This window comes from Pectinophora gossypiella, chromosome 8, assembly GCF_024362695.1.
Source record: "Pectinophora gossypiella chromosome 8, ilPecGoss1.1, whole genome shotgun sequence".
NCBI lineage: Eukaryota > Metazoa > Arthropoda > Insecta > Lepidoptera > Gelechiidae > Pectinophora > Pectinophora gossypiella.
This window is the reverse complement of record NC_065411.1, coordinates 14,074,212-14,085,781: the sequence shown is the minus strand read 5'-3', so window position 1 is coordinate 14,085,781 and position 11,570 is coordinate 14,074,212. Positions and strand designations below refer to the sequence as shown.

At 39.3% G+C, this 11,570-nt stretch overlaps 1 protein-coding gene across 1 annotated transcript in view; it reads right to left on the bottom strand.

Moving 5' to 3' along the window:
• Window positions 1–4,925: 4,925 nt before the first annotated feature.
• LOC126369289 (unconventional myosin-XV) overlaps window positions 4,926–11,570 on the bottom strand; it is a 140,265-nt gene continuing 133,620 nt past the window's right edge. Inside the window, exons 26-31 of the mRNA XM_050013646.1 lie at window positions 9,860–9,988; window positions 9,100–9,324; window positions 8,353–8,631; window positions 7,230–7,445; window positions 6,513–6,666; window positions 4,926–6,039 (exon numbers count right to left, since the gene is read on the bottom strand). Coding sequence (XP_049869603.1) covers window positions 6,023–6,039; window positions 6,513–6,666; window positions 7,230–7,445; window positions 8,353–8,631; window positions 9,100–9,324; window positions 9,860–9,988 — 1,020 coding nt within the window. The 3' untranslated portion in view covers window positions 4,926–6,022. The remainder of the gene's footprint in view (window positions 6,040–6,512; window positions 6,667–7,229; window positions 7,446–8,352; window positions 8,632–9,099; window positions 9,325–9,859; window positions 9,989–11,570) is intronic.

The window sequence follows — 11,570 nt, the reverse complement described above, 5'->3', positions numbered from 1 at the left end:
CTTATAATAGAGGATTAGAGGTCAATGGAAAACCGTGCTTTTATACACTCCGGGTGGTCCAGAGCACAACACGAAATATTTAAAAAAGTTCTTAAGGCTATCGATGTGGGCAAAGCAGGTTCGTCATGAACAAGAATCAATCCATAGCGTCTCCTGATATCCGTCTTAAGGTGTATCAGTTGCTTACTTTTTTTTTGTACTGGTTTTCCCCGAAGGGCAAGGCAAAGGGAACTATGCCCACACAGGCATGTCATATGTATGATGAAAGATGAAACCTAAGCAGCAGGAGGCAAAGGAGCCGACTCCTACACCAAACCCCAAACGAATTAACCCAAAAGTCCGTATAAAGCGAGTTATGAAGCGGCTTCTTGACACGAAGCGAAAATAGATAGTTATTTTTTTTATTGAATATATTAAACAATATCGCGGAAGTTTTCCGACTATTAACTTAATGCGATCATTAACTACAATACACCACTTCGTATTAATTATTTAGATTATTCAATTGACAACATTTCATTTTTACTAAGGTGCCTTAAATCGAAAACCATTTCGAGATATTTCTATGATTTACACAAAACACATTTTTTCAGATTTTTTAATTCAGTAATAATAGAAATATATTGAAAAATCCACGAGGTCAGAAGAGGAAGGCATAATAAGTTCAGACCTTTACATAAAAATTATAAAAAAAGTAAATGTCATACATAACATGACACTTTGTTTGCGACTTGTTTTAAATACGCATGCAAAGGTACATTACAGTATACTGCCTTCATTCTATCAATGGCAGAATCCAATTTTCAAAAAATATTTTTTGTAACTTCTAGTGGAAAAATCTTGAAAAGAAAAAATACGTGTCTTCTATTTAAACAAGTACTTTCGAAATAGCACAAAAAACCACGGCTTAAAAATTTGAAATGTTGTCAATTAAGAAAGAAACCGTCCCGTTCCCGCCAAAATCCACTTACGTCCGTCGTAATGTATGAAATATTGTGTGCGTCAAGCTAGCGGCCTCAAAAAAAAAATGGGCACGAAAAAATAATTTGACCATACCAAAAAATAGTACTCTTATTGAAAAAAATAGTACCTGTTGTAAAAAAATTAGTACCATCACGGTTCTGGATTTATAGCCATGTTTTATTGCACTTGCTAGCTTGACGGTGAGCGAAATTTGGCGAGAGTTAACGACAAGGTCTTTCGCTTTGATTTAAACGCCAAAAAATAGTACCGAAATAGTACTCACCCCCTGCAAAATACCGAAAGTAGTACTTCAACGGTTCCAAAGTTATAAAGGCAGTTCTTTGATCCCGCTAGCTTGACGTTTTGAAAATACCTATTATCTGGGGAACGCTTGCATACTTCAGTATGTAATTAATGTCAATAAACTCGTATGAAATAGTACTCCCTACCATCATAATTTTGATCCGATTCTCTTTGTAGAAATGTTAAAAAATCATCATAACCTATGCCATACATTTGTTGTTGATACAGTCACGTAGACAATTACATAACCTCACAATTTATTCGTAAGTATTGCCATTTTGGAGGTCTACCCTACCATTTCTTTGCACTTCAGAGTGCTGCTATTACAAAAAAATCCTATTGCATACACCCATATGCACTAATTTTAATAGAAAATGGCTGCATGGGTCTAGTTCTTATCGAAAACAATCTGTGATTTTAATACATCATAATACATTTTTAATCTGCTGTTTTATTTTATAATTTATACCTTCATGTTGAATTTGTTACGGATCGAAGTGTTTGTTAATAAACAATTTGCAGTATTTGTAGAATAACTCAAAGAGTTTCAACAATGATATTACTTTCATGTGACAACCCTGGCACTTCACCAATTTTTACCCAAAAATGGGGAAAAATACTAAAATCTGACAACATTCTTGAGCATGTGTAATAATTTTGTTCGCGACTGTACTTGTCTTGATAAATGTATGACATAGGTTATAATGACTTTTTGACATATTTCTACAAAGAGAATCAGGTCCAAATTATGATGGTAGGGAGTACTATTTCATACGAGTTTATTGACATTAGTTACAAACTGAAGTATGCAAGCATTCCCCAGATAATAGGTATTTTCAAAACGTCAAGCTAGCGGGATCAAAGAACTGCCTTTATAACTTTGGAACCGTTGAAGTACTACTTTCGGTATTTTGCAGGGGGTGAGTACTATTTCGGTACTATTTTTTGGCGTTTAAATCAAAGCGAAAGACCTTGTCGTTAACTCTCGCCAAATTTCGCTCACCGTCAAGCTAGCAAGTGCAATAAAACATGGCTATAAATCCAGAACCGTGATGGTACTAATTTTTTTACAACAGGTACTATTTTTTTCAATAAGAGTACTATTTTTTGGTATGGTCAAATTATTTTTTCGTGCCCATTTTTTTTTTGAGGCCGCTAGCTTGACGCACACGAAATATTTTCCATAAAAAAAGTTTGGTGCTCGTATTTGTATGCAGCCTAATAACTTATTTTTTTTCATACCAGGCAGGGGGTACCAATCGATATAATAGGTACTTAGTATTCCTGCTATTTCTTTGGCGTCTTCTCTTGCACTATAGCGTGTATTTTCCAATGAGTCTGAAAGTAACCGTACGATTGCTTAACGTTATGTAAAGTTTATGACATATGGTAATGTGCACTATGGCCCACATAAGGTATATTAGCGCGTTGCAGCGCATGCTAATCGGGAGCCTTGAGGTCCGAGAGACAAAGGACACTGCAGCGTGAGAACCTGCGCGGTGCCTTCGTACATCATGCTTAACGCTTCCTTACAGGGTCGCCGGCCGACGAGGGAAAACGGTTTGCGCCGTTGTAATTCTTTGAACCACGGACGGAAGTCAATAGTCAATATCATTACCGTAAACGTAAAAATATTTTAGAATCTTTGGTATTTTTGCACATATCCAGTTAGAACAGTTAGTTTATGTCGCCAACTTACGGATATTTGCAAAAAGACAAGAGGTTGTGTAGGATATTTTTCCGTTTACGTTACCAAATGATACTGATTTTCGATGTTCTAAGAATTACCCACACATACACTAACACGCCTTTGTTGCACCGGGAGAAGCAAACTAGAAACAAGGAATTAAGCCGGGTCTCTATGTATTTGACCACAGATTTCTTATTATAGAGAGATGCCGTGGGAACAGCCGGTGGAAGTGAAATATGCACAAAACGGGCATTTATCACGAGACAACCGTGTTATAAGTTTTCCACATCATTCATTGCTTCCTTGGTATCGCGCAACCACAACTTATGCTATTGTTACTACGCAATGAACAGCAGGTGAATCGCTGTAGCGGTCCAGACAAGCATCTTGGTGCGGCCGTTTCACACGCCGGCGTGATTTAACAGGAGACATGCGGACTCTTATTTAGTGCTGAGGACATATCTTCCTTGTTTCTATAATCTGTTGATTTGACAATGTTAAAAAACATCAAATTGGTGCTTAGTTTAACTCGTGTGAACTTTGATTTGAGTTTAATTATTTCTGACAACCCTGTTTTAACAATGGCGTTAATGTGGACTGCAGTTTGACGGAGTCGCGGAAAAAATTCAGCCGTACAAGAAACATTTTCACGGTGCCACAGATAACATCTCGTATCAAGAATTCAAGATCCGTGTTGCTAAGATTTATTCTAATTATAGATTTTGATCTCACCATACGTAAAAAGTTGTTTTTCCCGACAATTTATTAGCCTTTAATGGATAAAATAATTTTATTGTCATGGGAAGGTTTTTTTAACATAATGAATTATAACTATACCTACTTACATTGTAAGCCGTGAAGTCAAATTATTTGTGTTCTACAATAGTTTATGACAATGCGGTCGCATTATCTGAAGGTTCTGAGTGACAGAAAAGGATAGAAGCATAGGAAAGTGCGATGCTCTTTCTACACTTGACCCTCAGCTGAGCATTTTGGAATTTTAATTGACAATGGTGTTAATTCCTATAAACACCATCTAATTTTATTTTAACACGTTAACAGTCCCCATACAAGCGTTTCAAAACATGCCATATGTCCAAATGAGATATTATATTTTTTGGCTTTCGTTTGTTATTCAATGTGACATGTTTTTGACTTTTTCTATTTATAAGGTCTTTGGCTACAAGTCCTTTATGAAAATATCAACAAATTTTACGAGTCCGTGATTTGACAGCCCATAAAGCTGCACTGGTCTCGTGTACCTCATAGGGTACACGAACTCGGCGGAACCGCTCCCCGTGTGCCACATACGGTACACCGGACTGTTAACGTGTTAAGTTATATCTGTCATTTTCTCATCCGCCGAAAAGGAAAGGGACGGGTAATCGACAAGCATAAAATTTATAGAACACCACACACAATTTTAAGCGCAAATCCCTACAACCCTATAAAAAAATTACATTGGCTAATAACCCGACAGAATTAAGTTGACAGTACACGTGGAACGGTTTGCATACCAGCGAGATACCGTTTTGATGCGCGGGTTATTCATTCATTTACTCATTCTTCCTAAAATTAAGAGCTGTCAATCATCCGTCCCTTTTCTTTTCGGCGGATAAGAAAATGACAGAGTTAGGAGGTGTCTGCAGGAATCGGGGCCACGTCCTAGTCTTGAGGACTTTACTCACTGGAGTCGAGCATAAAGCCAACAAAGTAATACGAAAATAATGACGTCATGCCTCACTAGAGTATAGCTAAGAAACCCGATTTTGAGCTGAGTTCGAGGAAGGCCTAGAGGTCACTTCAACTAAGGATGGTGTCAAGGAAGGTTTGAGTTGACATCTTAGAACAGGGATATAATAATAAAGGGGTAATAGGATATACAAATACTTTTTTTCTCGTATAAAGTGTCTCATTTGTGACTACATAAACAGTAAATGATAATAGGGTAAGCAGGAAATGAAATCGATTGATTTTGAAAATACAATTTATTGGTATCTACAATATATTCTTAAACATCGCATAATTCTTTAAATATTTTACATGACAACGAAATAAGTACATGACTCAGACCAGATGGTCTTTGGACTTTATTATATAACATCGTTTATAGTAAGTATAAAAAGCCTTTATCAATTCCGTTCGAAGATCTCATACAGTTAGCACCTCTAGTTATAACTCCGGCAGATGATAAGGCACGGGATATTAGATCGATTAAATTATTTTATTTTGAATGGAAATAACGGTACTATTTATAACATAATACGAATTCCATAACAATATTGGTTCTCTACCTAACTAGTGTAAATGTAAAAACGATGAGCAATGTTCTTTTTTTTTTAAATTTTATAATTATGAACTTGGAATGTAAAAGTACTTCATTAAAAAAAACAAACTTCATAATATTTGCATTGTTCTATAAATGACTTAAAATTTTAATATACATCCTTGTTTCATAATATAGATATTTTAAAAAGTAAATTATTTTGGTGGTATTATTTTAATGAATGACAAATTAACATAAATTAAATGGAATGTTAGAATTTCTTATAGTTTATAATATTCATAAATTATATTCACTTAAAATTAGAATAAAGATTCCGAATAAGATTCTGATATACATTAACGGATAGGGTAAAATATTGACTAAAATGAAAATAGAAGTATTTCTACGTGATTACATGCGTTTTGGTTTTAAAAATTATAAAAAACGCTTCGTGTCCTAGAATCCTATTATCATTTCAATCGGTTTACTTTACGGATATAAACGTTACTTTATAATACGTTGAAAATATAAACAGATCTTGGGGGGTTAAAATGGCCACATCAAAGCAATTCATTTGCGCATATAAAAGTAAATGCGCAATGCAAACAAATGTCAAATAGCAATATTGCTTTCTTAGATGAATTGCTTCGATGTGGCCATTTTAACCCCCTGAAGGTACGGATACATTTGATACAGTGAGGTATAAGGTGGAATGTACAAGCGACGATTGTGCGCAACAATCATCAATGTACACTAATGTTTATTCGAGCGGGCTTTGATTCCGTTTGTTCTTCGACGCTTCATTGGCCGTTGAAAGCTGAAACAAGAAATAATAATCAGATTAATTCGGGGAGTCGCAAAATCTTGTTTTAATAAAATCAAACTTTCGGATTATTCCCAGTAGTTCCCTTCAGCACTGTCCACCGTGGTGACAACTGGGAATTTTCGTAGTTTACAAGTATAAAAAAATTATAACATAAAAACAAATACTTTTTGCTTTTTTGTTGTACTGTAATTTCTACAATGTATGATAGAATGTATGTGTTTTTTTTTAAATAATCGTTTATTACGTTTTTATTGATTAAAATTCAAAAATAAGATAAATAGATTAAGCAAATGTTTTTTGTTAGTCCTAGAACAGTCTTTATTTAGTAATTAGAGTTTTATAATTTATCTTGAAACTAGTATACGACCCAAATACGCGCGCGCGCGCCTGTGTGTGCGTGTGAGTGCGTGCGTGCGTGAATGTGTGTGTGTGTCATGAACGTTGGTAGTGAAGCGTGGCCATACCGGGCTCGTGCCGCTGGTCGCGTTGCAGCGCGACGTACTGGCGCACCAGCCGCGCGATCTCGTGCGCCTGCTCCGCCTGCAGCCGCGTCACGCGCTGCTGCAGCAGCGAGCCGCACTTCACGTCCAGGAACAGCGTGCCGTCCTCCGACCGGACCTGTCAGGGTAGAACGGTTAATGTGTGCAAGGGATTTGTTGCACATAATAATATAACCTAAATAGTCTATACAGGGTGTTTCGTGTTAGTGACACCGTAACGAATACTGAGGGGGATGATTTAGCTTATAATTCTGAGTGGATCAAGTGGAATTTCGTCAGTGGAGTTTGAGTCAGTAGCCAACGGCTTAACGTGCCTTTCGGAACACGGAATTATCTTAGTTTTTCGGCCAAAGACATATGTTCCCATTGCGAATCGAACTCGAACCTCCAGATCGTGAGACCAACGCTCTAACCACTAGACTATGAACGGCTGGTTTGTAGCAATGTGATGATGTACAGTCATGAGTATTATCATGTACCCACTTTAGAACTCTGTCGCACTATCATATTTGACATTTATAAGGCTTACAGTTTAATTTGTCAAAAAAGTTAATGTCATATGGTTTCAAAGTGTATACATATTAGTACTCGTGACCGTAACGTAGACTTATGTCAGTGTCGGTGTGACTTGGATCTCTGTTTGGTCTACGCCTAAGACGGATACAGTGTGCGCGTACGCACCTTCCTGGTGGAGATGAGCTCCGAGTAGGGCCAGTGCGTGTCGGTCTCGTGCGTGGCGGGGTGCAGCAGGTGCACGCCGCGCCGGTTCAGCGCCAGCACGTGCTCGCGCCACGCACCCGCGCCGCCCCCCGCGCCCGCCCCCGCCCCCGCCCCGCCGCCAGACACGCGGCGGACCGCGAAGAACGAGGACCCGAAGAGTGGCCAGCGGGATAATACCTGTGGAAGATGAGGGACCATGTTACTTATGTTCATTATTCTTCTTCTTCCCTTATGTGGGTTGTGAGGTGGATTACCAACCTCATCAACCGTGGTGTCAAGGTTACTATTGAGCCGCCAAAGGCCCGTGACATGGCGCATGTAACGACTACGTACTTAGTAAGTAGTAACCGGGACCAACGGCTTAACTTGCCTTCCGAAACACGGATTATCTTACTTTCGGGCAATCGGGTGATCTGATCAGCCTGTAATGTCCTAACCAAACTGGGGGTCACAAAGTAATTTTTGTGATATGTCTTTACCGGGATTCGAACCCGGGACCTCCGGATTGTGAGCCCAACGCTTAACCACTGGACCACAGAGGTCGTTGTTCGTTCGTTCGTTGTTCTGAGCGGACTGGACTGGACAAAAGCGATACAAAGTTATAGGCTATTGAAACCATAGTCTTCTATGATTCAAATACAAATACAAATACAAAAACTCTTTATTGCACTTAAATCACATAAAAAAAAAATTAAAATAGTATTACCAAAAACTGCTTTTTGATTCCTCTATCAAAAAGCAGTTCTGAGGTCAAAAGACAGTGAATGTGTAGAATTTGAGATTCTCTTCTTCAACGATGTTAATCAGTTCTAGGAATGTTAGGAATACTTATAGGTTAATATATTTTTTTAATGTCAAAAGGTATGATGTATTTACAATTATGCAGGGGGTCTGAGCATACTCCACTACATTGCACCACTGCAGGATTAGGCTGAATTTCCACTGACGCGGAGATGGGCGGAGATGTGCGGATTTGACCAATCACAGCGTTCGAGAGAGTGAAAAACGAAGACGCTCTGTCACTCTCTCCCTCGCGGTGATTGGTTGATTCCTGCACCTCTCCGCAGCCTTAGCCGTTACTCACTTGTAACACTTTAGACTTGGCGGCGGCGGGCGTGAGCGTCCTGGCGGCGGGCCACTCGGCGGCCACCCAGGAGGCCCACTTGTTGGGGCGCGGCTCGCGCAGCGCCAGCAGCGGCTTGGGCAGCAGGAACTTGAGGTCCCGCGGGTGCGGCGCCTCGGCCAGCCCCGCGGCGCGGTGCAGCAGCGCCGCCACCAGCGCCGCGTCGCGCAGCGCGCCCGCCGCGGGGGCGCCGCCGCCCGCCACCACCAGCAGCAGGCCCTCCAGGTAGTCCGGCGCCACCTGCGGGGCGAGTCGTACTTGACGTGGTCACGTGATACGTGCACAGAGTGCGTGTCTTTGTTTTTCGAAATTACGTTAGAGGATTAGGTAAAATGCTATCTCTATCTAGCATAGCTTCTACCTGAGGCTTTTACATTGACATAGAAAATTAGGTGACACTCTCCGACAGTTTCAAAATTGGCGTTAATTCGCGTTTGGGTTCGTTTGATTTGTTTTAGCGAGCACACTGGTGCTGCATGATTACCGGCAGCGTAACTTTATACCTCGGTGCGCGAGTCCGACTCGCACTTACCGGTTTTTATAATAAAGGGGAACGACATACACACATAAACTCACGCTTATTTCCCACCGGTAAGCTGACACACATCTCTTGTTTCCTTAACATTCATTAGTCGTTTCCTACACGCATGCCGGTTCACAGCAAAGGCGGGAAAAAGTCCAGAAAAAATACACGACTGATTGACTAACCTGGTTGAACAACACTTCAGTGTAAAGCGGCGGGGCGTCGGTCCTGAGCGGGTGGTGCCACACGGAGCGGCAGAAGATGAGGTAGAAGGGGTGGTGCGCGCGCTGCAGCTCCGTGGTCACGTCCAGCACGTACTCGTCGCCCGCCAGCGGCATGGTCAGCGCGTCGCCCGCTACTATGCAGTACAGGGAGAATTCCAGGCGCTCTGCTTCGCGGGTCACGCCGATCTAAAAAAAAAAATAAACCTTTCTACAACTAGCTGTTTGGCCTTTATACTACACTATACGCTTGCTCCGATCGTAGGTATCTTCTTCATTTTTCTTTGAAAAGGGATCAGTAAGTATCGTATTGAGGGATCAGTAAGGAAGAAAAAAATCCATTCCCGCCCGATTTCTAAACTTAAATTTGACCTAACTTTTTAAATCTTTGACAACATGGTGGAACCTTAATTTAAAAATAAACAATGCCAAAAAGCAAATGATTTTCTTTTTCGAACTACTTAAATCCTCTTTGGTATTTATAAAGTTTTTTTCTCTCTGAACATGAAGATGTACCTATAATACAGAAACTAGGCACCAGTCTCACAAATTAATTAATTAAGATTCAAACATTTAATCATAGGCTTTTACATTGAAACATTGTTTAGTATTAAGATTTAAAATTATTTGTGAGACAAATAAAAAAAAGTAAGTAAAATAGTTATTATATTCTCTTTGATTACAAGTTACAATCAGCACGAGACGATAATGAGTATATACGTACCAGTTCACAGAGCTCATTGACTATGTCGTTGACGACTGTGGCGCAGCGCGTGTTGACGACACGCTCGGCGCCGCCCGGCAGCCGGTAAAGCTGTCGCCGTGCCGACCTGCCCGCTGACACCGCCGTCACCTGCGGCACAAAATAATGAGTACTTTAGAACGAACACTCAATTGGGTAGAATTCTAGGTATAAATTATGAAATTCTGATTACTAAATAAAGCCAAATCTAAAACTGACGAAATTCATTTTAATTTTATATAACGAGCTTTTTTTATATCTTCGTCTTTTGACGTTTAGTAAAAAACTAAAAGTAATTGATTTGACTAGTTAGAAACTTAGCTAGAAGTTGTGTCGTTCTGCCCACCCCATTGGTACTGACTAAGAAATAATAATAGTAGACAATTATTTAGAACAGTTTTATTTTTTAATTATACCAATAATCGTATTAATATAATTAGTTGTATTACTAGCTATCGAGCTGCAAGGGCTTTGCCTGTGCATTTCCTCAAAGGAACAAACAATAAAAAAATAGTTTTATTTTTATAATAATTGTTACATTACTATAATTGAATGTAGGTACGCAAAATGAATAAGTATAACATGTATTTTAACTTTAATCATTTAACAAGTGATGTGACATCAAAATAATTCTTTATAACCAAAATTATCATTACTGTTTAAGTATCAGAAGTCATTTTGCATGGCGTTGAAGATGGACTTCCGCAGGTTATCCAGCTGCTTCCGTTTAGTCTCCGAGACCAGTTTCTGGTGTAACTTCTGCATGTCTTGTTCTAACTGATCAGCTAGTTTCTCGTTCTGAACCCTGTGCGTGGCTTCCATATCTTCATACCTGGAATGAAAAGCTGCTCTTTAAAGCATGTTGAATAACAGTATAAAGTAAGAAATTATATGAGTGCTCAAAGTAGGGTCGTACTCCTAGGACGCATACTCTAAATATTTTTTTAAATAACAAACACTACTATGTATGTATAGACATTTCCACTCATAGATATCCCACGCTGCTTCATAGAGAGATTGTAGACGACTTAGTATACAAATAAATTGTCAGTATTTTCTTACTCCTTCCTAAAAGACGAGTGTATCTCCTTCAAAGCAGATAGTGTGGCCCGGGCCGCGTTGCTAGACTGCTGCATACACTTGAGGAAGGCGCCTACTAAATGTTCAAGCTTCTTCTCATTCTCAGCCATCATGGTACAGTCCGCCTCCTGTTGGGCCAGCGCCTCCGACAGGCTGCTCAGGATATTGTCTGATACTTGCTTCCTGTAAGTGTTACTAGGAAAATTGAATTTGTGTTATACACTTGTATAACACACGTCTACATAGATGCGTGATGTATTTTGTAGTAATGCGTTATGTAAAAATTATATTATGTAAGATTATTTCTGTGTAACATAAGTAGTCTAATGCGTTTTACCAGTTTTACATAGAATAGAATAATAGCATATTAAGTTGTGTTTTAGACATGTTTTACGAACCTGACTCCAATTTGGTGTTCCATAACTTCGAGTAATTTTTGGCGAGATTGTCTGTGCTCTACATTAGGGTCAGTTTTCTTCTTCTTGTTAACTTGGTATTCTCCGATAAGTTTGGAAAAGTTCCCCTCTTCTTCGTCTGTTTCTTCCTTTTGCCGCTTTTGTACTTTCTTCGGCTTCGGTGAATTTTTCAAAAACTGTGACTCGTTTAGCAAGTC